General features: G+C 35.0%; 1 protein-coding gene and 1 long non-coding RNA gene across 4 annotated transcripts; one reads left to right on the forward strand and one right to left on the reverse strand.

The window, feature by feature from the left end:
- Window positions 1-2,530: 2,530 nt before the first annotated feature.
- Window positions 2,531-24,102, forward strand: PTPDC1 (protein tyrosine phosphatase domain containing 1). 3 transcript variants are annotated; one of them, XM_085302401.1, is made up of 10 exons: window positions 2,531-2,584; window positions 12,674-12,766; window positions 15,557-15,728; window positions 16,508-16,588; window positions 16,811-16,929; window positions 17,686-17,823; window positions 18,575-19,785; window positions 20,562-20,747; window positions 22,366-22,476; window positions 23,317-24,102. In XM_085302401.1, exons 2-10 carry the CDS (start codon window positions 12,682-12,684, stop codon window positions 23,431-23,433), a joined length of 2,220 nt encoding a protein of 739 aa, XP_085158527.1. In that variant the 5' UTR covers window positions 2,531-2,584; window positions 12,674-12,681; the 3' UTR covers window positions 23,434-24,102. The 3 variants fall into 3 exon arrangements, with proteins under 3 accessions (XP_085158527.1, XP_085158528.1, XP_085158529.1); XM_085302402.1 differs by lacking the exon at window positions 22,366-22,476; XM_085302403.1 differs by lacking the exons at window positions 2,531-2,584; window positions 12,674-12,766 and adding an exon at window positions 14,791-15,004.
- LOC146597217 (uncharacterized) lies at window positions 11,949-14,890 on the reverse strand. Its single transcript, XR_014895528.1, has 3 exons — window positions 14,804-14,890; window positions 13,110-13,225; window positions 11,949-12,190 (listed from the first exon to the last, which is right to left on the reverse strand). It is a non-coding gene; the product is annotated as an uncharacterized LOC146597217 (long non-coding RNA).
- Window positions 24,103-24,316: the final 214 nt, after the last annotated feature.

Raw genomic sequence — 24,316 nt, forward strand, 5'->3', positions numbered from 1 at the left:
GGGCGGCCTCCCTCCGCCGGGCGCCCCTTGCGAGGAGCGGCCCTGAGCGCCCGCCTTCGCCTCCGTCAGGACAGGGCGTTACGGGCCGCTATCGCTGCGCTGCCGGCGGACTGTAACTGCGCTCGTCACCGACTTAAAAGATTACCTAACGTGTTAGTCATGTAGCATTACGCGTTCTCCCTTTGCACGGCTCCCYGGACTCTGCTCTTAGGAAGAGTCGTGCTCTCAGCAGGCCTGCGCCTCTGCTAGAGGAACCGAGCGCCGCATCTGCCGAGTAATTAATCCCCAAAGAATAGCACAGAACCAACTGCAGTGCTCGCAATCAYGTATTGCTTGAAAGCATTTGTTCCSTTTCTTTTTCTCATCACTAGTTTATGTAAAACACACATAGAGCCACATGTGTCAGACAACCAAGAAAAAAGCAAGGATACGGTCCGCAGGGCCAGATATTGTAAGTGTGTCACCTCCGAGCTGTAATTAGCACTGTAATCTTCTCGCATGTGGCTGCTTGGGTGGCAGTATCCATCTGAAGTGCTTATTCCATATGCTTGAGTAAATATTTTACTTTATCGTGRAACCACTGACCCTTTTTTTTTAAATAGTAAATTTTACAAATGTCATGAGTAGAAATTGGGAAATTTGACATGGCTGAAATTTTAGTTATTGGAAGCAATGCTTATACAAATGCAGTGAMAAAATTAAATGGATTAGATGTGCTCAGGTAAGGTACAAGATTGCCTTATGGATGGCAACATATTTCCACTTTTCTGAATGAAGAGTATAGTTTGCCAGTTTATTTTTTAATGCTAGTATATACCATTCAAAGTTTAAGATTTTCTTTTTAAGATGCACGCAATTCAGATCCAATTTTTATCTAATCTTTTAAAACGCCTACAACTGAGAACAACTGCTGCTACAACARGGAGTTCCTTTTTTTAGCCAGTTTGCTTACCAACACAGTTGAACTTAGAAGTACTTTAAGCAATCTATATGGAAAGCATTAAATTAAAGCATTGATAAAGGACATTAGGAATAAAGTATAAAGCATAAAACCATTTAATTCTTTTAAAATAAATAAGTAAATGGAATTACAGGATTACTTTAATATTATCATTAGAGATTTAAAGTARCAGCCAGACAGAACCTTGCCATAGCTTAAAGAGACGCTTCCGATACAGAAATATTGTCTCTGGGTCTATAGCTAGTTCTGTAGCTAGGGATGGTAACTTCCTCACGTGCTTCTCCACACGGCTCAGCAGCCGTCAGAGGTCGCGGGGACGGGGCTGAGCTGGCAGCTCCCAGCGCGGGGGCTGTTGCCGACTGCCGGCCCCACRGTGCTCAGCCAGTTCAGCTGTACACCGTAAGGCCCGTCAGTCCTTAAGACAACCACACTTCAAAAACAAACCAGTCTCTCTTTCCTGTTGTCTGCATGTGCTCTTAAAGACYGACTGCCCCGTCAGAGGCCTTACACGGGTGGACGGCATGGGGCGTCCGTCCGTCCCGGAGAGGCGCAGGTGCTGCCTGCCGCAGCCTTGGCCTCGGGCACCAGGCCCGCGCTCCCTAAACCCTCCCTGCTCCTCACAAGGACAGGGATTCCCTGCCCTTTCCTCCACAGTTTCCTCAGTGTTCCTCCTTATTTCTTTGTGGAAACAACTTTCAGACTCCAGATTTGCTTAAGTACACTTACAACAAAAGTAAATGATTTCCAACCTTGTATCCTGTGGTTATTTTTGCAACAACATGAAAAAGCTTCTAAACATGTTTACTCTTGATTTTAAGCAGCTTGTTATTGTCATAAATCAGAAAAATAATTTAAAACATACCTATTTCCTCAGTTTTCTCTCCATTCTGGACTATTTTGTGGGCTTAATTCCATCTTGGGAGCAAGAGGGAGATACTCCATCTGAATGACCAGCTGGCCACCTGCAGCCCTTGATCTCGGGCTGCCTTGTTAACATCCTTTGACCTCTTTGGTTCTTCACTGAAACAGTCCCCTGTGTCACGGAGCTCGGCCATGTTGTTCCTTGGCAAAAGGCAGGTGATAAAATACATAAAAGGTCTGGGTTACCTGAGATCCACTTTCCTTCCTTAACATTTCCTCTTTAGCTAGTCTGCCACTTTTTGAAGAATTAAGTTTTATTGTGCATAGACTACACATTTGTTCTGCATAAGCATAGGAGGTCTAATGCTTCCTAGAGCTTATACATGTATTAAACAGTTCATTTGCAAAGTTCATCACAAATTGGATTACTATATGGTAGCTCATCAGAAATTATAAGATTTATGAAGGAAGGATTTCTTCTTAATTTCTCCATTTTCAAAAACCTGACATTCACTGCCTACTTCAAAAGCAGTGCTTCTAGCACAAAATAGACCATTTCTGGATAAGGGGTTTGCAGCCACACGGACACCACTGTGTCATATAGTCAGAAAATGAGGCATCTGAAAGGGGTTCCTACAGCTTTACAGCATCTCTCATTTCCTTTTAAAATCTGTATTTAGTTGTGAATTTTCTTTCATTTCTAGGTCTGTGGCTAGAAAGTGAAGTTCTAGGCTATTTTCCTGGGCTTACAGTGAACAGCTTGTAAGTAATATTTGATACAATTCTTCAGTTTTAAAACTGTCTTTTGAATTGAAATCTTTGTAATTATGCTCCCTCTTCCTAAAATGTTACTACATTTCCATTTTATCCTTTATCGACAGTTTTAACTAGCAGTGGAACAAACAGAAGAGGGGAATACAGGAAGTACAGGTGACAAAAAAGGAGAGGGATCATAGGTGGGCTGTTGCTCTGGGATCTCATCAGGCACCTAAACAGCACATATTTAATCTCACAACTGTAACATAGTTACATATAACTAGTTACATAGTTAACAAAGTATATACTATGTTATACGTATAACTATAACGATTACATAACTATCAATGTAGGCTAGGTCTGGGAACGAAAGACAGGCTTAAACGTTGCCTTTATGATTGATTTGTTGTTTGATACTGCATTATATTTAAGGGACAGGATTGTCAAAAAATTAATCTAAAAGCAAAACTTGTAAAAAGTCTTTACTAAAACTTCATACAGTTTTAAAATTACACATTTATATGTGTAATTTTAGTACACATTTATACACACTATACCATTCCCTGCAGTGTTTTAATGTAAGCATTCGGGACCTGAATACAGAGCAACATTAAAAGATTTTTATTACCTAAGCTATGAGAAGCGCAGAAAGCAAAAAGTAAAGATGGAAATGTTCAAAGCCAGCTAGGAGTCTAAATACATAGTTTGAACTAAATTAGCATAATCCTTAAAGTAAATCAGGTTTTAGTAAAATTTAAATTGTAGTATAATTTCAAGTTCCAATTCTATCTATGTAGCAGTGGAAACAGTGCAGTCTTAACAATGGTCAAACTTTTTAATTGCATTCATCTTATTATGAGACGTAGTTTTCTGCCTGCCTAATTTGATAATTAGTACCTAAAGCAATGGGACAGGTGGATTTACTAAGTGCAGTGTAAGGTAGCCATGAGATAGCCCATACAGTTCTAGGGAAATACGCTGCCAGAAGCCTACTGATCCTGTTCTACTCAGCTAAAACGCTTGTTAAGATCTTTGAACAGCAATGATAGGTCAATAGAATTTTCCAGAGGACTTGCAATTCTTCATTTTGTTTCAATAGGAAAATGCCAAGCTTAAAGATATAAAGACTATTAGTCTAGTCACTGGCATCCCGCCTACTCTGCATATTCTTTCTTTGAAAATGGCACGTTATTTTAACCTAGTGGTTAACACCCCCAAAAAGTCACACTCAGTTAACACAAAACCTTGTCTTGATTAAAGTACGATGACATAGCCTATTTGAACAAGCACGGTTGGCACAGCTTCCTGGAACTAGCTAAACTTGGCAGATCACTAGAAAAAAAATAGTTCTTTAGCTGCTCCACTTCTTGTCACATATGGACCCTTATGGACCAGTTTTTCAGAGATTCTGAGCACTGCAGAGCCACCAACAGTAAGGGGAAACTGGGGTGATCGACACATTTAGAGCTGAAGCTTAAACAAACACATTAAAGAAAGAAGTGCAACACAGTATTTCAAACTGCACAATCTGATCAGGTTTTAAATAACAGAAGGGGMAAATATTCAGAATTTTAAAAACTTAAATCATTTTGCAGTTGGAATAATATATAATCTTAGTATTTAGATGTTGTTTAAATGGACAAACTTTATTTTGCAGTACAGCAAGTCCTAAATTTCTACCTTAAAGTTCAAAATAATGAACCTGATTTCAGTCACATTTTTAACAATATATATTTGCATTACAGGTTACCGAAACAGGAGTATATGGCTACTTAGATACACCTTAATTAAAATGTTTGTTCCTCAACAAGTTATTCTGCAGCTTATGTTTGTAGCTACAGAACTCCTTCAGTCCTAAAGGTGAATTTTAATACGCATGTTCTATAAGAAACACTGCACTGGAGAAAAATGAAATTACATGCCCTCTGATACCTGCCTGTTGTAAATAACAGACTTACAAGCATAATACAGCTGAGAGGGCAATTATTAAGGCATCTCACAAAATTTTTTGATTCTATTCAAACCCTCCTTTAACAGCAAAGACTCACTATCCAAAGCAATAGCTGTATTTTGCCATACAATTAAAAATACTTACAGGCTTTTAAGACTTTTCCATTGTATGTTTCTATTAATATATTTTTCAGCTAAAAGATAATCACTTCAAAAAAATAAATCTATGTTATARCTCTGGCACACAGTTCACCTTGGGTTCATACTGTACTCATGTAGGATGGTGAATGTGTTTGAAAATTAAACAGGTATTGAACATGGAAATTCTTGGTTTCTTCATGGGACACACAGTCACGGAAGGAAACTGTATTCATCTTTTCTCTTTGTAATTAATGCACAAACTATGTGAGCAGACTTTTTAAAAAATAATTGTGCTCACTTGAAAACAGCTTATTTTCCCCAGAAAGAATTTTTGTGTTTGGATTTTATCTCACTTTACATTCACTCATGACCAATTACTAGCTTTCTAAGAAGATATATTTACCATGGCACGTGGCAAACAATGGCTGTAAACTAAAACGGATACTTGTAGAAGAGAGATTTTGAGAATAACCATGATTCTAAGCTACTTTAATATGTTTTTCAGAATTGTGCACAGATCTTTTGAAGCCCAGTTTTTATATAATACTTTTTTTTTGCCCAAGTGTGCATACATGCATGTATATGATGTATGCTGTTTACTAAAATGACTGGAATGCAGTTTAGTTCATGCACAGGACTTTTGTCCCTGCAAGATTATTAAGAAGCTAGACATATAATTTTAAGGATTACTTTTGTAAATTTGTCTCTGTTCTCAGTAAATGAGTTTTTGTATAAAGGAGTATTTGGATTCTTCTTCAATCTGAATTTTATTAGCAGTACACAGCACAAACACAGTGCAATCTGATTATAAAATTGTTTCTGAAAACTAACCAAACAATTTAGTCCTGCTACATGCTCCATTTCTCTGCTGGCCAAATTAAGGCAGGTGTTTAGCTGAGATAGCATCTTTGGAATTAATGAGGTTGTTGGCATCAGCCTTTAGAGAGTTGTCGCCTGTAGCTCCTTGCTTGTTTAAATAAGACACCTATCCCATCCATAGAAGTTTGTACAAATATTTGTTATTTTGTTTTTAAATAACTGGGAGGAATTTTTAATGATGCTATTTTACTTGATTACCTCTGCTTCACTGAGAGATATTTATTTTTTCTATTTTCTGATATTACTTTTAGTCCAGTTAATTTCTACTACATGTAAATACTTTAGTGATATTCTATGCTATATTGGGTGAGAAAGGAAATACTTTGTTCAGGATATAACTACAAATATGAACAACAAAATATTTATCCATGATTTTCTTTTCATGCTGTTTCAAAGTGAATTTATTAGGATAACTTTGTTTAATATAACTTCACAAAATTATTTCTGTAATTATGTGCTTAGTCTGACACAGCTGGACATGTATATATATTTACTTGTGGCTARTAATACGAAAATGAGGTGAACAGAAAGAAGAGATGCAGGATTTAGCTATTAAAACATCAGACTGGTGTGGCCTGTTTGCCTCAATCCCTTTAAAATCTAGACAGCAATAGAAAGCAGTTTATGGGATGATTATCTGCATAGTCCGTACGGCATTCCACATACAGTCTTAAGTTAAAGAAAAGATAGTTACTGGCTCCTCCCAGATTACCATCATGAATCCAATTAACTACAGGAAATACTGTGGCAACATCATTCAGCTTCTCTTCTGTAAACGTGAATTTCCCTAGAACATACTTCTTGTGGTTAATGCTGCAATAATGAAGGGATCAACAGTCACTCATTCTTTTTGCTGGGTAACAGGTAAGAGGTTAAATTGAAATTATTGAAAATATCTATTAAAATGCATGTAAATTTACTCACTATGGTTTTGGTTATTTGATATTTAAAAATAATCCCTCTGACTTGCAGAAGTTCAATTTTAAAACTTTTCCACTTCTGAATGCTATTAAAATTCCTTACTGACAGTATCTCACTCTTCTGTATATAGTCAGTCTTACAAATCAGATAGACTATCTTAGTAAACATGCTATTCATGATCAAGAATATATGAGTCACCAGTTTCGTTGGCAGAATGGTTAATGTATTCATTTTTATACCATCTCCTTTGTAATTCTCAATAGTAATTACTAGTTGCCAGCCTGTTCAAGGTAGTTTGAAGTAACATCTGTTAACTATTGTGCTAACGCTACTACAGAGAGCTGATGTGACTGAAACAGTATGAATCAAGACCGTTGACCTGTCCATCAGTTTAGGTTGCGATTTCTTACTATTTATGTCAAAAATCTATTAATAGCAAACACTGCATCACCAGGCCAACACCTACATAATCTTCTAATGAATTATATTCTTTTGTCTCTTTAAAATGTGTGTAAGCAGCTGCATTCCTATGTAAATACCATGTTTAATGATAAAATGACATTCACATTTTATGAAAACAGATGGTGAATATTTTTTCCCAAAGGGGAAAAACACATATAGAAATAATAAATTACTGCTGGTTGTGTTCCCAGTGAAATCACCGGAGTTTTACAATAGCTGTAGGATTGCCCATGTGTGTAAATTGCATATAGCTAAACTATCTTTATTTAAATTATAACCTTATCCTCTCTCTGTCCTATATCTATGTGTTATTTACTTTTTCCTTTTTTTTTTTTTGGTGTTAGCTCATAGGTAGTAAACATTTCAAGTTTCAAATGAGCCTAGGGAATTGAGATGTGTGCCTATTGAAATGCATTCGCTCCATGCTGAATACTGCCTCAGAGTTTTTTGCTAATTGTACCTTAAATATTTGTGAAATATTTTATATCAATACTTTTTACTGTAATGTATGTTAAAACACCATTTTCTTTCATTATTCATATAAGCAAATTTAAGGAAAAATAGTTAGCTACCACTTTTACAAAACTTTAGAAATAAATGTTTTGTTATTTCTGGCAATGTTAAAATTAGATAGTCTATTGTAGTTTGAAATGTGATTTCATCTACCAGTGCTTCCTGCAGAAGTGACTAACTATCTCTTAACATTTTTTTTTGTCAAAAACTTTCATAATCTGCCTATCGTAAAAGAAAGTTAAAACCTGAATTTAGAGAGCAAGTTAGAATTTAATAACCATTTTTGTATATTCTATATTTTTATATTTTAATAATCTCTTTCAAATAACCACAGCCTTTTACTATTTCATTAAATACAAACAATTCTCATTACACTACCATATATTTGCTTAGTTTTAGTTATCTAACTAAACAATCAAATTTAAATTTAACAGCAACAATTTAAAAGAATTAAATAAAACATCTTAATTACTGCAATTTCCAGAAGTTTGCCTTCTGGCAATGAAACATTGTCCCATATAATTTTCTGTTTAGATAAATATCCTGTTGACTCTGTGAGACTACCCACAAAATCAGAATTTCCCATATAGATAAGTTCTTATAGAATCAGGCCATGGACTAAATTTTAGTGTACTCATACATGGAGCTAGCTGAGTGATTGGTACTAAGCTAACCTAGCCTCTATCTACATCTGCAGTCAACTAKGTTCCTTTAAAATTTGGCCACTGGGTAGTTACTTATATAGGAATGCAATAGGGAAGAGAACAAATGACTTTAGAAAGCAAGAAAATAGTAAAATAAACCCCATATTTTATGTGACAGGTGACGACAGGTCATCAGCATTTGCCTATATTGTACGAATATACTTGAGTTTTAAAACAGCTTTTCTTACACGTTGATATCTTAAAATTKACTGCTTATCAAAGTTTTTTTCACGTTAATACATGAAAGTAATTTTTTCAAATGTGTGATGTGCTCTCGTATTCTAAATTACCCAAATGCACATAGATCTGGAGAAATGGGATCTCACTAGTAAGTGAACTAGTAGTTTCTCGGAAATGCGGTGAGAAGCTTTCACAGGGGATTACTGCTCGTGCTGGCAGCTGAACTTGCACAATTGGAGTCATTCCAGTCTACAACGCAAGCTCTACTGTCTGTTTTGAAAAATGTGTTCGGAAGTAAAAGATAATAGTTACATATATTAAATAACTGTATTAATTGCTAGAGTCAAGTGTGACCAATGTCTTGTTATTGCATCACTTTTTGGCTATATAATTCTTTTTCTGGCTGCTAAAAATCTTTGATGTTATTCCTTGCTCCCATTTCAATCTGGTGCAAAGATCGTGCCCAGTGATGGAAGCCAGGAAGACCTTCCAGATCCTGAGATAGTAGAAGGTCACYTTCCTCTTTGCAAGGCAGGGTGATACCTAAGCCAGTTTTGAGGTGTGGAGTAGTTTCTGATGTGGTCCTTCCTTCCTTCTACCAGATAGTAAAGGAAAGGCACTACCAGCACCTAATCCTATCCTAGCAGTGGCTAGTCTGCTCAGGCCGTACTGCAGCCTGACCATGTGAACCAGCAGCAGAGCTCTCCTCTGTGCTCTTTCTGAGGAAACCTGCACCACAGTTAGTTGCAGAACCTGTTTCACTGTGGACCACTGATATCCCAATTGGCCTACTTGCTGCATGGCATTTTACTACTCAACCTGTATCTGTGCAAAGAGAAGCGCTCTTATTCCAGAGGAAATCATGACATGAACAAGAAACTACTTCACTCCTGTAAAGTGGATGCACAAACTGAATCTCACCTATGACAGCACAGTATGACTACACTAGTTCCTCTGCAAAAAAGCCACCTCTCTGCAYGTATGAAGCAGTGAGTAGGATCTGACAACTACTCATCTGTTATCAAATGCAACATGTGAATCAGTGGTGCAACTAATGGTCAACAAAACCAGTATATCCTTTCTGTTAGGAACTGGTTGGCTCAAATGAGGAAAAAAAAAAGCCTCAGAAATGCATACAGTGGGACAACAAAATGAATACAAAAAACACACTGGAGGGAGAAATAAACCTTTTGAAATATCCCCTTAATGCTTGATACCATGATTTCAAGAGACCCTTTTTCCCTTAGGCAATAAGATACTGCTAGTTACTTCAATCAGCCAATAACACAGATAATATTTTCACTCTTAAGTTACACTACCTGTGTTGTTTATGCAGGCTTAATGACATTGCTTCCTGTGATAAAATACAGAGATGGAACATCACCTAAGATACTGTTCCTTTTTTTAAAATTGTGAAACCAAGATTAAAAGACCAGCTTCTTTGCTGTCATGGCAATAGAAATGCATGTCACACAGATAACAYAGTGAATCTGATTAAGGTGATACGACTGCCACAAGGTATGTGACTCAATTCCCTTAGAGAGCTAATAAGGAACATGACCTAGAATAACATTTCAGGATTCTTGCTTTTTTCTGTAGCATCTGAGAGTATCAAATGTGATGAACAAAATGCTGAAGAGACTCTTTTAAAAACTAAAAACATACGATACATAGAAGAAATATGAGAGTTGTTTCTTTTTCTCAAGCACTTGTTTTAATACTATTTTGATCTGCGTACAAATATAATAACCCTCTCCAATAACATCAACACTGAAAGTACTTCCTGTCCAAAGTTATAGTATTTTACTTCTGCCTGAGGGAGTGCAATATTACTCTATAAAAAGTTCACAATTTCTCTCCAACCCCCCCCACCCCCCAGATAATTACAAAGAAACACTGCTTACATTGTGGAATTCAAAATACTTGTCAGACAGTAAATTTAAAGAACTAAAAAGCATGCAGACAAAATATTTAAGTTAGTCGGAACTATACTGGTTGTATAGAAATGGAAGTATGGATTTAGTATATCTTCTGAAATAAATTTGAGGAGAGCCTAATTCATTAAAAGGCAAATAAACACATTGTTTGTCTCTGACATTTAGAACAATATTGCTTGTATTTTATAAAACTACAGGTACCTTATCTTCTGCATTAATCTGCACCTTTTCTCTTTTCAGTTAGGCGATCCTGTCAACCTGAATTCAGGTTACTTAAAAAAAAAAAAAAAAAAAAAAAGGAGAGAGCGAGAGAGAGAAAATAGTTTTGGATGACAGAAATACTCTGACATTTTGACTCACTTTTTTGTACCACTTTCATGTGGGCAGTACAAATAAATAAGTATACAGAAACATCTGTTAAATAAATACAATAACTGACAAAAGCTGTTTGCTTTGATTTACTCACTTTCAATTATCCTTATTTTATCAGTAAGTTGTAACAACAGCAGGCAATGCTGTTGCAGAAGGCAACATTTTTGAATTAAGACTTTCTAGAATACAGTATTCATTCTGACAATGTGTCCTGTAATGTACATCTGGAAAAATAGGCATTTCCCACTATTTCAGATGTAGAAAAGACTGGAATTTTAAGTTAATCTAAACCAAATTTATATTCTTTATTCAGTATTCCAAGAGTATCGTACTTCATACTCTCAAACTTTGTTTTTTTTAAAAAAAAAGGTAGTCAAATACTGCTATGTTAGGAATGTCGGATTTATAACTTGACTTGAACCATTAATTCTGGCACATTGTAGAAAAACATTCTGGATAGAGACTTTTCAGGATATAGMTGTTTTCCCAATGCAGGGTGTGGGTGGGTGGGTGTTGCTGCCTATTTATTAAGTATTTGACTTTAAAAGTGCAGAGTTGGGTGGTTAAATAGCTGAGTAGAAAACATTCCAGATACTCTTTCATATTCATTAAGATTCATCTTAATTAGTATTCTTACTAATATATATATTTACATTAGAAATGCATTTCTTGGCATCACTGAAGTTTCAAAAGGCCACTTGTTCTCACAAACAATAGCAGTGCCTGCTATTCTCATTGTTTCRAGGCCATTCTATACTGATGCACCAGTTTTAAAGGGTCACTGGTGAGTATGTTTATTCTGTTCCTACCATAAAGTATCCTGGAAAGGGATAGTAAGGGTCTTTGAGGTAAATGGGAATGAAGTCTACTAGCACTCTTGGAAGAATAATCTCAATTTATTCAAGTATGTGGTCAGATAATGTAATATCTGAATAACCGAAATTCTGTTTGGATCTATTTAAAAATTATTTTTGAAAACAAGCAGAATTACAGATGAAAAGTGGATATTGAACAACAAACAGTTGAAACCTCTTTTTATCGCAATTTAGGATTGTTATACCACCTCATCTCCATAAACATTTTTTTAAGCAAATCTCCTGTCCTTTAAAACACTATTTATGCTGCTGAATCCTAATACCATTTTAACAGAATGTGGGATCTGAGTTTTTTCTATGTAGAAACGTTTTACTAGTTACGCATATAGTGTAGCCATTTTGGTTTAGTATGAGAATGATGCTGCCCCCCCCCTTTTTTTTTTTATAAATGCAACTATTTTTCTATTGAGGTAAGAAATTGAATAYTGGGTAAGAATTTCCACACAAAATCCTTATAAATGGTTTATTTAAACATCACTGTGACGGATATGTTCACCCTTACTGCTTTCCTTTAGCTTTCTTTTTGTCAGGTGTGAGGTCTTCATGGCAAGGCATACCTTGTATTAGCAATCATATTAAAACATCAGAAGAACTGTTTTCTGTTCAGACAAAGACTTGTGTTTGGATTTCTCATTAGAGAAGGATCTTCATATATGTGCTTTCAAACTTGTCAACGTACTAGAAACGAGTGGAGGAAAGAGAACAGAGAACGCATATAATTTGGGGATGGTCTGCTTGGATATTATAAACTAAAACTATAAATGGTCTGATCTAGAAACAGTGCTGTCATAATGATACCATTAGCATCATCGAAACTGTCCCCTGCAGGATTTCAGTTCAAGATTTCCAGTCATATGTTTAAGGTGACGTTACCTTAAAAAMTTTTAAGTTGAATGACTATCCATATAAAGCACAAATTATAAAGGCCATGCTCAGCWAAGCTCTAGCGCTAGAAATACACAATCTGCTAAACTTCAATTGTGCTGGTACAGACTGCCAACCTCTTTTAAGATGACTGTACACCAGAAAAAAAAATACAGTCCATGTCTGACTGCCCAAAGAACTTTGGACAGTTCTATGATCAGTGACAGGCACTCACCTTATTTTCCATTTTTGAACTTGTGCTCTAGATTTACAGTAAACGTATTACTGTTTCAACAGGTACTGCAATGGCTGCAGGAGTTTTGCTGCAAAATGAACTACCATATTCTTCATTGCTAGAAAGCAGTGTGTACCTTGCAAATATGAACTCAGGTAATCATTTCCTCTCATACGTTATTCATAGAAACCACTTAGAGAAATTCTGAAAAAACCACATTTCTACAGATAATTAAAAATAGATATATTATTCACCAATTATAAGCACAAAATGTCTATAACATAAAAATGAATTGCATTACTTAATCATCACCACAATGCATTATTATGCTGAACTTTTCTGTAGCTTTCATATTGCCAGGTATAACCTCTTAAGCAAAAGAACTATGTCATTTTCACGTTCAGAAACTGCCTAGCACTCTGAACAAACCTTCACCACCACCACCAACAAAAATCTAAGAAGATATTTAAAGTCTTATGGGATATAACTATGACTTACTATTTTGAGTGAATACTTGCAAGTCCTACTAGATTCAATGGGAAAATAACTGCATGTAGCATTTTATCTTGCTCATTTCTGCCTCCACTAGAATTTGATACGTACTGAAGAAAACACTGGGAAGAGAAAGAAAAAGAAATAAATATAAGAAAGCAATATAATTAATTAAAAAACATTTTTCATGCTCATGGGATATAGGAAGCTCTTGAAACAGCCTTTTTCATCTTCCTTTCTCTTTCACCTAACCCCTAAAATAAAAGCCCATTTAAATATTCCCTCAGCTCTTGATATCATCATTAGTGTTGAATCAGAGTAGTCAGAATTTTGAGACAACAGCTAACAGTATTGGCTTTAATATTTCCTTTTCTCATATGACATCACTACTAATGTTTCAGGCGTAGTATCTACAGAAGACCTTACTATGTCTTCTTAATAGCAGGGATGCAGTATTAAAAATTCAGTTACTTAATTCCTGTTCAGTACCTAGAAGAAACAGTAGATTTTTGCCTTAAAAAAAAAATCAGAAGAGAGCTTTCTATTATGATGCAAATTCCTCTTAAGAGGACTGCTTTCATAGTACAAAAAGAAATGTCAAATGCAGGCTAAGGATAGTATATATGCTTAGGAAAATGCAACAGGATTAATTTACTTAATGAACAAAGTTATAGTTTTTTTCCCCTTTTCCCTGCCTCAGAATCTTTAGCACCTAGTCTAATGTATAGACAAGGGATGTTTTAACGTAGATGTTCTAGCCCTTCAATAGATGTTTCTAGACATTTAATTATTTTAACATTGCTACAATCTGTTCTCCATATAATTGCCAGCATGGGAATTCTGTGCTTTTGAGAACCTTGCAATCTTTCTGGCCAGCTCATTCTCCTCCTTAGCACACTAGAAGCAAAGTAGGAGGAAAATTGCCACCTAATATCTACCTTCAAAAGCTTAAAGCACTCCACTGATATGTCTTCTTCTCATAATCTGCTTTATCTCAGTCTGTAGGGCTAACAGCTTTGGTTAATAAAATAGCTGGGCCCTGACAAAATAAGCCTTTTGTTTTGAATAACAAATTGTGTTTTGTTAGAAGATATGAATGGTCCAGAGTGAACAGTCTACAATTCATCATGTACTGAACCATTTCAGTAGGAACACACTAATCCCAATCATTACAGAACTAATGATGCATTTTGGAACAACTAAGCAGAGGGAGAGAGGTGGTTGTGGAATGTTAAACCAAAAGGTGGGGGAGTATAATGTTCCTGCTTACGGATTTCTCAGAAAGCAGTATCCAGCTACATTTTGATTGTTCTTTTGAATATCGTATTTTGTGTCTTAGCAAATTCTGAATGTGTGTAATTTACATACTCACATTGTTTATAGAAAATGTTTTGGTTGTTCCCAGTCCATTTTCAAAATTATCTACTTGAAATGCAACTATTTTCATCAGCAGTGGAACAGTTTGTCCCAAACAGAATCAATTCATATAGAATTTAGCTGCCACAAGGATAGCTGGCATCAGTGGTTCATTGTGTGTTTCTATGGAGACAGCTCAGCCTATCCTGAAGAGCTGCCAGATCATACACAAAGATGCACAGCTCTGTGCAACTTCAGCACKGAGCAACTTGGCTTTCGTATCAGAGCATCTTCGGCAGCCCTTCTGAACTGTAGCTGGTGTGGGGCAGTCATGCAGGACTCACCCCGAAGGTGGTCAGCAGCAAGTATTTTTAGCAACTTTTTCCAGGGTCGGAGGCATTCTTCCTCTGATCCCCTTCTTCGCATAATCCAGAGGCGCCGGAGCTCAGTTGTAGAGGTACTGTCATCATCAACTCACCGGGTTATGGTGGCCATATCATCTCTGAGCCCTGAGGAGCTGAATGCAACTTTTCCYGAAAAAAAAAGTAAAGTACTTTTCATTAAGATTGTAGGCAGTTCTGTTTCTCTTGTGTGTGTTAAATTCYTGTACTTTTGTTCTGTCAGCTATATTTTAGATATATTTGTAAAATAGGGATTTTTAAATGCTTTTTGCTGTATTTTATATTAAATATTTGCTGTTTTTTTATTCAGGGTTTAATATATTCTTTTTATTCTAACAGCTCAGTTACATAGATAAAATAAAACCCAGCAGTATATGTGTGAAGGTGTGCTAAGTATTTTTGGTTTCAGATAGATGATCATGACATTTGTTTCGTTGCAAAGGATATCACATACCTGTAAATTCATCAGAAGAAAGCAAAGTTACTGTGAAAAAAAACCCAACTTCTGCAGTAATTCAAACGTTTTTTCCCTAACAGTCCTTACTAAGTCTGTATTGAAAAATGAATCTTAAATRTATATTTCATATATATTTATGCTGTTTATAACTTCATCAATTTAGGATTGAATTGATAACTTTTAAGATGGAGATGAATTTGTAAGCTTCCTTACTAAATCTGTTTTTGCCTGTGTTCTAGGGAGTTCAAGGCGTCCAACGGCAAAATACACTAAAGTAGGCGAGCGCCTTCGCCATGTCATTCCTGGTCATATGCAGTGTTCAATGGCATGCGGTGGCCGTGCTTGCAAGTATGAAAATCCTGCTCGATGGAGTGACCAAGAGCAAGCCATTAAAGGGCTCTACTCTTCTTGGTAATATGCAGCATTTATATTCACTATGTGTAACTGCATCCATTATATTTATTARAAGAGAGAATTCAATTAAAATAAGCTTCTACTTATTGCTTTTTAACTCAAATATTACTAAGTTAAGTAAAAAACAGAACAATGGGTTGATTCAGAATTACCACTTAGCAGTAAACTGTAACAGCCATTGTACATAGTCCTGTAAAGTTACTGAAGGACTTCTATTTACTTCAAGAGTTTGGTTCAGATCCAAAAGAAGAAATACCTATGATAAATTAAAAAAACTACATTCTGAGTTATAGATAATTCTTCCTAAGACTTAACATGTTCACAACAGAACTCGAAAGTGAAAACGTTATTAAGATGAAATAATACAAGGCATGTATTTAACAGAAGCATATTCATAATTAGTMGCATTCATATGAAATACATCTTTAAATTATTATTGATTTTTGGTAACAGCAGCTGCTATTGAGAAGTATACAAATCTTAAGGGCCAAACCTAGATCAGAGTCCAGATTTCAGAGGAGTTTTCTAATATGTTAATCAGTTTGGCACTTAAGCATTTCCAATAATGATCTTTTGATATATAATATCTGTATCAGCTGAACCGGATTTATCACTAACACTATATATGATAGTAGAATTTTTTGAAAATAAAGTTTCTACGTAATCAACAAGGTATTTCTGTCTTTTTTGAAAATGAAATGATGTTCTTATTCAAGTAGACACATACTCAAGAAATTATGATAGTGACATTATTATTTACYTTTTTAATTTCTCAGGATAACAGATAACATATTGGCTACAGCTCGACCCTCAACAGAATTAATTGAAAAGTACAACATTATTGAACAATTTGAAAGGTAAAAAATTTAGTCACTATTTATTATAGGTATTACTCATGTAATTCCTGATCCATTTTCTCTTTCAACATAGATTTGGATTGTTGGTAAAGATCCTTTCATTTTAACAATATACAGGTAAAGATTTATTCTCCTCTAAGAATAAATGTGTGTTTCACAAAATATGGAATAATGAGATTTTGGCTGCATATAATACTTTGACTCATCTATTCCTTGCTTAAGATGCAGCATAAAAACCATAATTAACCTTCAGCGTCCTGGGGAGCATGCGAGCTGTGGGAATCCACTGGAACAAGAAAGTGGCTTCACCTACCTTCCTGAAGCTTTCATGGAGGCTGGAAGTAAGTTAGCTCCTGCTGCCGTTCCTCATTAATTATTGATTTTGGCATTTGAAGGTATTTTGACATGATTTCTTGTGTGTTAGAAAAAACTATATAAGAAATATTGCACAAAAAAGGATATAAAAATGAAAAATGGCAAATATAATCAAGAGTGAATAATGCATTATCCAAGATTGTGTATATTCAAGGYTAATATTCAGGTGTTTGGACTAAAGAAAACATGACAGCTAGTTAATTTTTTTTTCTTCCTAGTTCCTAAATATATAAAATATTATTTGTATTTCAAATTCTGGTGCATATTTTCTTATCTAGACTACAAAATGGTCATTCCTTTGATTTGAGAATATTTGTATTGGCAATATTTTTGTATTTTCATATCACAATGAGATGAGAAAAATTGCCTCTGTATAAGAAACAGCTTATAACAGGAGTGCTTTTATTTCTTAAAAAAAATGCCCTACCTATATATAGCTCAGTAATTTTAGTATGAATCACTCAGTTTTTTATACCATTTACATTCCAGCTGAACTTTAGTTTTGACAAGTCTTTACCAGTTTCATGTACGTATCAAATTTTCATAGCAAGAGTATTTTGAAATGTGAAAATAATTTCTTTCAAACATTATGTAGTCAGATTTTTCTAAGATCCTTTATGCCATTTTAGTACTACCATTTATTATTGGTCATCTCTTCTCTTCATACAGTATTAATTCATATTCTGTACAACTGAAAATAATTCTCTCTCTTTTTATTTTAGTTTATTTTTATAATTTTGGATGGAAGGATTATGGAGTGGCATCTCTCACTACTATACTTGATATGGTAAAAGTCATGGCTTTTGCCTTACAGGAAGGGAGAGTAGCTGTTCATTGTCATGCCGGACTTGGTCGGACAGGTATGTGTCCTCTACCCCAAAGATCAACAGAATTATATTTCTAAAGATGCAAAAGAATCTCTGGTTGTATAGCATTATTCACTTGTTTAAATTTTCTGTATCACTACAAGATGTGCATCAGTGGTTAAAAAAGCTAAACAAATTTATATGTGAAAACAATCTGTCACAGGCAGAAAGAGATCAGTTTTAGTAGATATCAGTTAGAAGATAAAAAACAACAGCCAATAAAGTTAGAAAAATCTTTGAATCTAAATAATAATTCCCCATTTTATTCAAATTGGATAGCTTCCTTTTGATGGGAAAAAATCACTTAGTACACTTTCATTTTTGAATGTATTTATTACATGTTTATCCTTACAGACCTACCTATCACTGATTGTTAAATCAAGTAGGTTTTTGTGGAACAGCTGAAATTTAATTTACTTCTGGCCCTTTCAAGACCTATCTTGTTGCCAGAGCCCTGCCTATAGAAGCCAGCATTGCTYCTGATTTTGTGTTAGTATTCAAAAATGCTGCAATTGCTAGAGATACTGTGGTAAGAAATTAGCTCTCATTAAAAGTGTAGTGAGAATGCCTTTACTATCTTGCAATCCAAAAAAATACAACTGTACTTACTTAACAGAAGCATCACATAACAAAAGGTATAAATCTTGTATTTTTGCTTATAWTCATTTTCATCCTGTACATCTTTACTGAATATTCATTTTAATTTGATAGTTCCTCAGCTAATACTTGTCTTTGTATTTTCCAGGTGTTCTAATAGCTTGCTATTTAGTTTTTGCAACAAGAATGACTGCTGATCAAGCAATTCTGTTTGTTAGAGCAAAAAGGCCTAATTCTATTCAGACTAGAGGACAGTTGTTATGCATCAGAGAGTTCACGCAGTTTTTAATTCCTCTGAGAAATGTATTTGCTTGCTGTGATCCCAAGGCGCACACAGTGACACTGTCTCAGTACCTGACCCGTCAGAGACACCTGCTCCACGGTTATGAGAGCAGGCATCTCAAACATGTGCCAAAACTTATTCATCTAGTTTGCAAACTGTTGCTAGACTTGGCTGAAAACAGACAGGTGATAGAGGCAGAATTGTTAAATATACCAGATCTCTCAGCTGAAATTGAAGAGACTGTTTCTCAGTTGGTCTCTACACAGCTAGATAAAGAGCTAGAAAGACAGGACAGTGATACATCTGACTCGTTCTCCCAAACTCACTCAGCTACTTTTGAGACCCACAATGCTCTTTTCTCCTTGGCACATGCATATGATCCTCTTTGGAAAAGAAGGAATGCCGAAYGCCTTCAGCCGTTCACTCATGTGAAAAGGCGTCTGAGTTATAGTGAATCAGATTTAAGGACAACTGAGTTTCTCTTAGAACAAGGAGAAACTGCATGGACAGTACCTACTCAGATATTACTGCACAACAAATTTCAGCAGAACTGTGGCGAGGAGTGTTCTGCTGCAGGTGGACAAAAGCTGCAGTGGGATTTAAACAAAGAAGTCTTAGTGCGTAATACATGTACATTCTGGAGTCAAGGTAAATTTAATTTGGATGGACGAAAAGATGGATCCTCGCTTTATCACAGAAGAAAATCTGCCAAAGAAGTACAACGCAGCAGAACCTTTTCTTCAGGTCTGGCATCTATCCACAATTCCAGGGAACCTGGAACACCAAAGCATAATTTTGCAAAAGAGATTGGTCATAGAACAGAATGTGAGACTAATATGTATAAGAGAAGAGTCTATGCCTCTCAGGACTCTGATTCTTCTTCTTCTTCTAAAGCAAAGTTTTCTATGGGATATGAAAGCCAGACAAGCAAAGATCTGTCAGAGGCAATTCCACACATCGTTTTGCAATCAGAATTAAGTTTGGAAGCCCGAAGAGTTTTGGCAGCTAAAGCACTTGCAAATATAAATGAATTTCTGGGAGAGGATGAAGTGAAGCAGAAGGTAGAAATGTGGCAGGTAATTTTTAACTTGATTCAATGTTGTGTGTTCTGCATATTTCACCTAGGTTAATCCCTGGAATGGCAAAAATGCCACCAGTAGGTAAAGGAATCTTGGAAACCTTTGAAATGACACATAGGGACACAGATTTATGTTCTAATTAAGTAAATGATTGTATTTGTCAGTTATGAGCTGGTTCTTTCAAAAGCAAGCAAAACAAACATATGCATTTTGGTCTCTTACATGAGGTTGAAACATTGTTCTGGTCATGTTCATTCACTTTACTAACTAATAAAAATTGATGCTATTATCTGTGGTTTTAACTTGACTATTGCTAACATAAAAGTACTAATGATTTTTAAAGTTAGAGCTATGTTGTTTTTAAGCTTTTAAAAGCTTTAATTTTTTTAGTTAGCTTTCTCACAGCTAATCAGAGGATTCCATGTGTAGAAGATTTTAGCAGAAACTAACTCCTTAGCCTCAAACCCAAATCTTCCCAGTAACATTTGCTTTGAAGTAGGAATCCAAAACTGTTTTTTGTATTCTAGTAGATAATTAGGAGGTTTTGAGATGTACTATTTATGTCAACCTTCTCTTTTAAAGAATCACTTATATTACTGCTGATTAATGTTGATGCTTTGGGAAAAAACAAATTATGTATATTTTTTATAACTGCTAAGTCTTTTTTTTTTTTTTTTTTATGTTGGAGCATAAGCAGTCAAGTGCTACTACAGTCAAAGAGCATGTTAGCAAAGTAAATAGATGATGCATTTATTTTATTTATTTATTTTTAGAAAGAACTGAATTCTCGAGATGGAGCTTGGGATAAAATCTGTACTGAGAGAGATCCTTTTATCCTCTGCAGCTTGATGTGGTCCTGGATAGAGCAACTGAAAGAACCCATTATATCGAAAGATGATATTGACATGTTGGCAAAAAATTGCACAGAATCACAAGAAGCACTTTACTTACTGAAAAAGGTATGCATTAGATATGTCAAATCATTACTTTACTGCCACGTCTACTTTTTTAATGTATGTTAAACACTTCTGGCCTTTGGGCAAGGGAATTGCACTTTTAAAAGGCAGTTTCGATCTTTAAAAATCAAAATGATGGTTATTATGGTAAGAGTTATAATCAATGCCAGGATGATGAATATTTTAAGAAAAATCTCAGATACTGTCTTTGAACTCTATTCACTAGAAGCTCAATTTCAGCATATTTACCTGCAAATTCTGTAGTTTGAGATCCAGAGACAAAGGCAAGAAATTTTCTCCACTGAGCCCTATGTATGGCTTTTGTTAATGTCGAATCTGGCAGCTGTGCGTAACAGTTGTTATATTTGCTGTGTAAACATCTTAATCCATCAGCTTTGGCAGAGCTGAGACAAAGAGGAGGAAGAATTTGCCAATTCATGGAATCAGAAGCCAGGCCAAATTCCATTACATAAGTCAGAACTGTAGCTATGTGTTTTCTGAAATCCTCTATGGAAAACAGGTCCTTCTGATTCCAAAACCATTAAACTGTGTTTTCTCCACTAGATCTCCTGCTAAATGCAGGATAATTATCTTTTCTTTTTTTCTTTTTCTTTTTCTTTTATGTCTATTCTAGATCTTTTAATTACACAAGTTCACTTCCTACATCTTTGGGCATTCTTTGCTTCTGTAGTATGGAGAAAATAGGACCCCTTTTAACAGCCTCCCAAAGTCCCAATAATACAGCTTCTAATCAACAAGTGGTCAGAACTTTCTGTGCAGTTGCCATTTTCAAGACACTCAAAATTCTCAATTGCATCTCTAAATGCCTTCCTGAAGAAGGCACAATATTCTTCCACTCTGTCATGGTTTTTCATCTTTACATTTTTGTCAAGTACTTGAAAACTGTTCAAAGTTGTTATAAATGTATGGGAAAGGATTTTTTTTTAATAATTACTGATTTTATCTCACATTATCTTATCCTGTATTATTTAGCTTATCTTCCCAGAAGTCCCTGAAGTTCTAATTTGTTCTTTTAACTAATTTAACTTTACTGTTAAGTGACCTCCAATGAGGAGACCTGTCTCCCAGGAAAGCGTATCTCATAGTAATTGGAAAGATCCTATTGTCCATTTATGCATCCTTTCTAGCACTGCCCAGGTGTCTTTCTGCAAGCTTCCTTTTATGGTGAAGGAGACCTGCTACGAGAGAAGGAGATGCAGATCATCCTACCTTAGCTGAGGATAAAAGTCTTAAACATGCACAGTGCTCTGGGCTCATGAAGTCTAATCTCACCTTTATGGTGCAACTTCACATGCGTGCCACTGTGTCATGGGGGGAAGCCTTGAAAGTCAAGACTCCAGGTAAATGCCTGGCCTCCCAAAAATTTCCAGAGCAGTTTATGGGGTTTTCTGCAAGAGAAGACTTTCTCCCATCATGACTGAGAAAATTATGTAGAGGCTCTTAAGGCTTCTGAAAATTCCCTCCCCAACTCCTACACCTGAAAGTTTCAATACAAGAAGGCACAGTCTGATATTTAAACAGCAATTAACAAAAATTGAAAGTTAAATGTTTTTACTGAAAAGATTTCTTCTAATGAGCTGCTGTTCCATTTATTCACCAGGAACAGTGTCAGACTATCCTTTGTATTTTACATTGTGTGGTGAACTTGCAAATGCTACCAGCTGATGTGGAGGAGGCCTTACTTGCTCGTGCTATTAAAGCTTTCACTAAGGCAAGTAACCACTTGTCCATGACTTTGTATTTATTCATTATAAATTGTGAAGGGTAGAGCAATATTCTATGTTAAAAATTACAGCAGTTCCTTCACAGCTATTGTACTGATGCTTATTTACTTCAGAGTTTACATTTTACAATAATCAGCCTACAGAGAAGATTGGAAATATTCCCAAGAAAGTTCAGTTCTGTCACTAGACCTTTGGACAATATGTCTTAATCCTTTAGTATCATTTGTCTATATCTAGATTACTTCCAATTCATGGACTATTTCAAACTGGGAAAAAATCATATTTAAATGGTGAGAATAATTGGCCACTGCAGTAGCTTACCAAAGGCTTTGGTAGATTTTCTACTACTTTTCTACTACTACTTGGAGCCTTTCCATCAAATTAAAGCATTTGCAAAATTATGCTGTAAGTCAGTTACTTTTTGGAACCTGTAATGGATATGTGTAAATAACCAGTATCTGTGCTTTTGGAGACATTTAGTAAAGATGACAGGTTAAGCTCTGAGCAGCTCAGCTCCTAGCTGCTTTCTTAGATACAGCACGTGAAATTATTTAGAAAATAGAATAAAATTCATCATATTGCTTCATAAACTCTTGTAAATGTACAGATTTGCAACCTGTTAAAAAATCACATTTCTCCTTTTACTAGTTTATTTTACTGTCTAGTTAGCATAAAGTTGAAAATAGGCATTAAGCACTCCATTATAAAATGCATACTTTCTTTAGCGTGTTTGAAAACTAAAAAATTTTAAGTGTTGGTCATCTACTTTGTATTTTGCTATAGGACATCTATTTAAGAACTGAACTTAATTTTTTTCCTTTTTTTAGACAACCTTTGATTCTGAAAATGGACCATATGTTTACAATACCCTGAGAAAAGTATTTAAACAAACACTGGAAGAAAAAAGAAAAAAGTTCAAAGAAGGAACAGAAAATCCTACCTGATTTCTACACAGCTATTCTGAAGAATTCGATGAGCCTACCAAATTGTTTTTCATTCTTTAGCTACTGTATTTTGTGCTATTTGGCATGATTTACCTAACTTTAGATAATAATAGTTATTAACAAACACTTTATTTTAAGTGAGTTTTAGTGACAAGTGTTTTATCTACACAATTCTAAAGAACAGCTCATGTGTAACTGTACTGTAGCATTTGGTTACAAGTATTATGCTTGCATATTGTGAACTGTTCTCTTCTTTTTAAATGTATTTATTGATTTAGGAACCTCTGTTATTGGCATGCTACATTATTTGCAAGTTACATGACTGCCATAAAATCAGTGCCATGGTACACAATGGATTGAGTTTGTATTTATATATTAAGTATGTTTACATTGAAGTTATTTGATTTTACTTTGCAGAAAATAATACTGACTGTACTTAAACTCCTTTTCTTTTAGAAATGTTAAAATAAAACTAAGTGTAATAATGAAAGAATTGCGAGATTTACTATTAACAGCAGATGATAATTATTTCCCATAGATATTTTAATCATGGCCACTGATATGTTTTTAAAAGATACTGCAATGGAGAAATAAAATAAGTAAAGTAGCAAGTAGCAAGGTCTTAATTTAGAGGTTTTGCCAAAAATGCTTCTAACATGTTGTTTTTAATGAAAAATTGGTTGTGTCATCTTAAATGCTTTGAATAAAAGAAAAATTTTTACCTYATTAGCTAAATTCTTATAGATCTTATTTTAAGTGAAAGAATATTTAATTATCAAACCTTAACAAAGGTATTATTCTGTCTTCCTTAATTACATTGAGTAAAAATTATTTAAGTGTAGTAGAATAATACTCAAAAATAATTGATGAAGATCTTATCTGC

This window comes from Rhea americana, unplaced genomic scaffold (assembly GCF_003343005.1).
Source record: "Rhea americana isolate MKP2758 unplaced genomic scaffold, rheAme1 scaffold_19, whole genome shotgun sequence".
In the NCBI taxonomy this organism is placed as follows: domain Eukaryota; kingdom Metazoa; phylum Chordata; class Aves; order Rheiformes; family Rheidae; genus Rhea; species Rhea americana.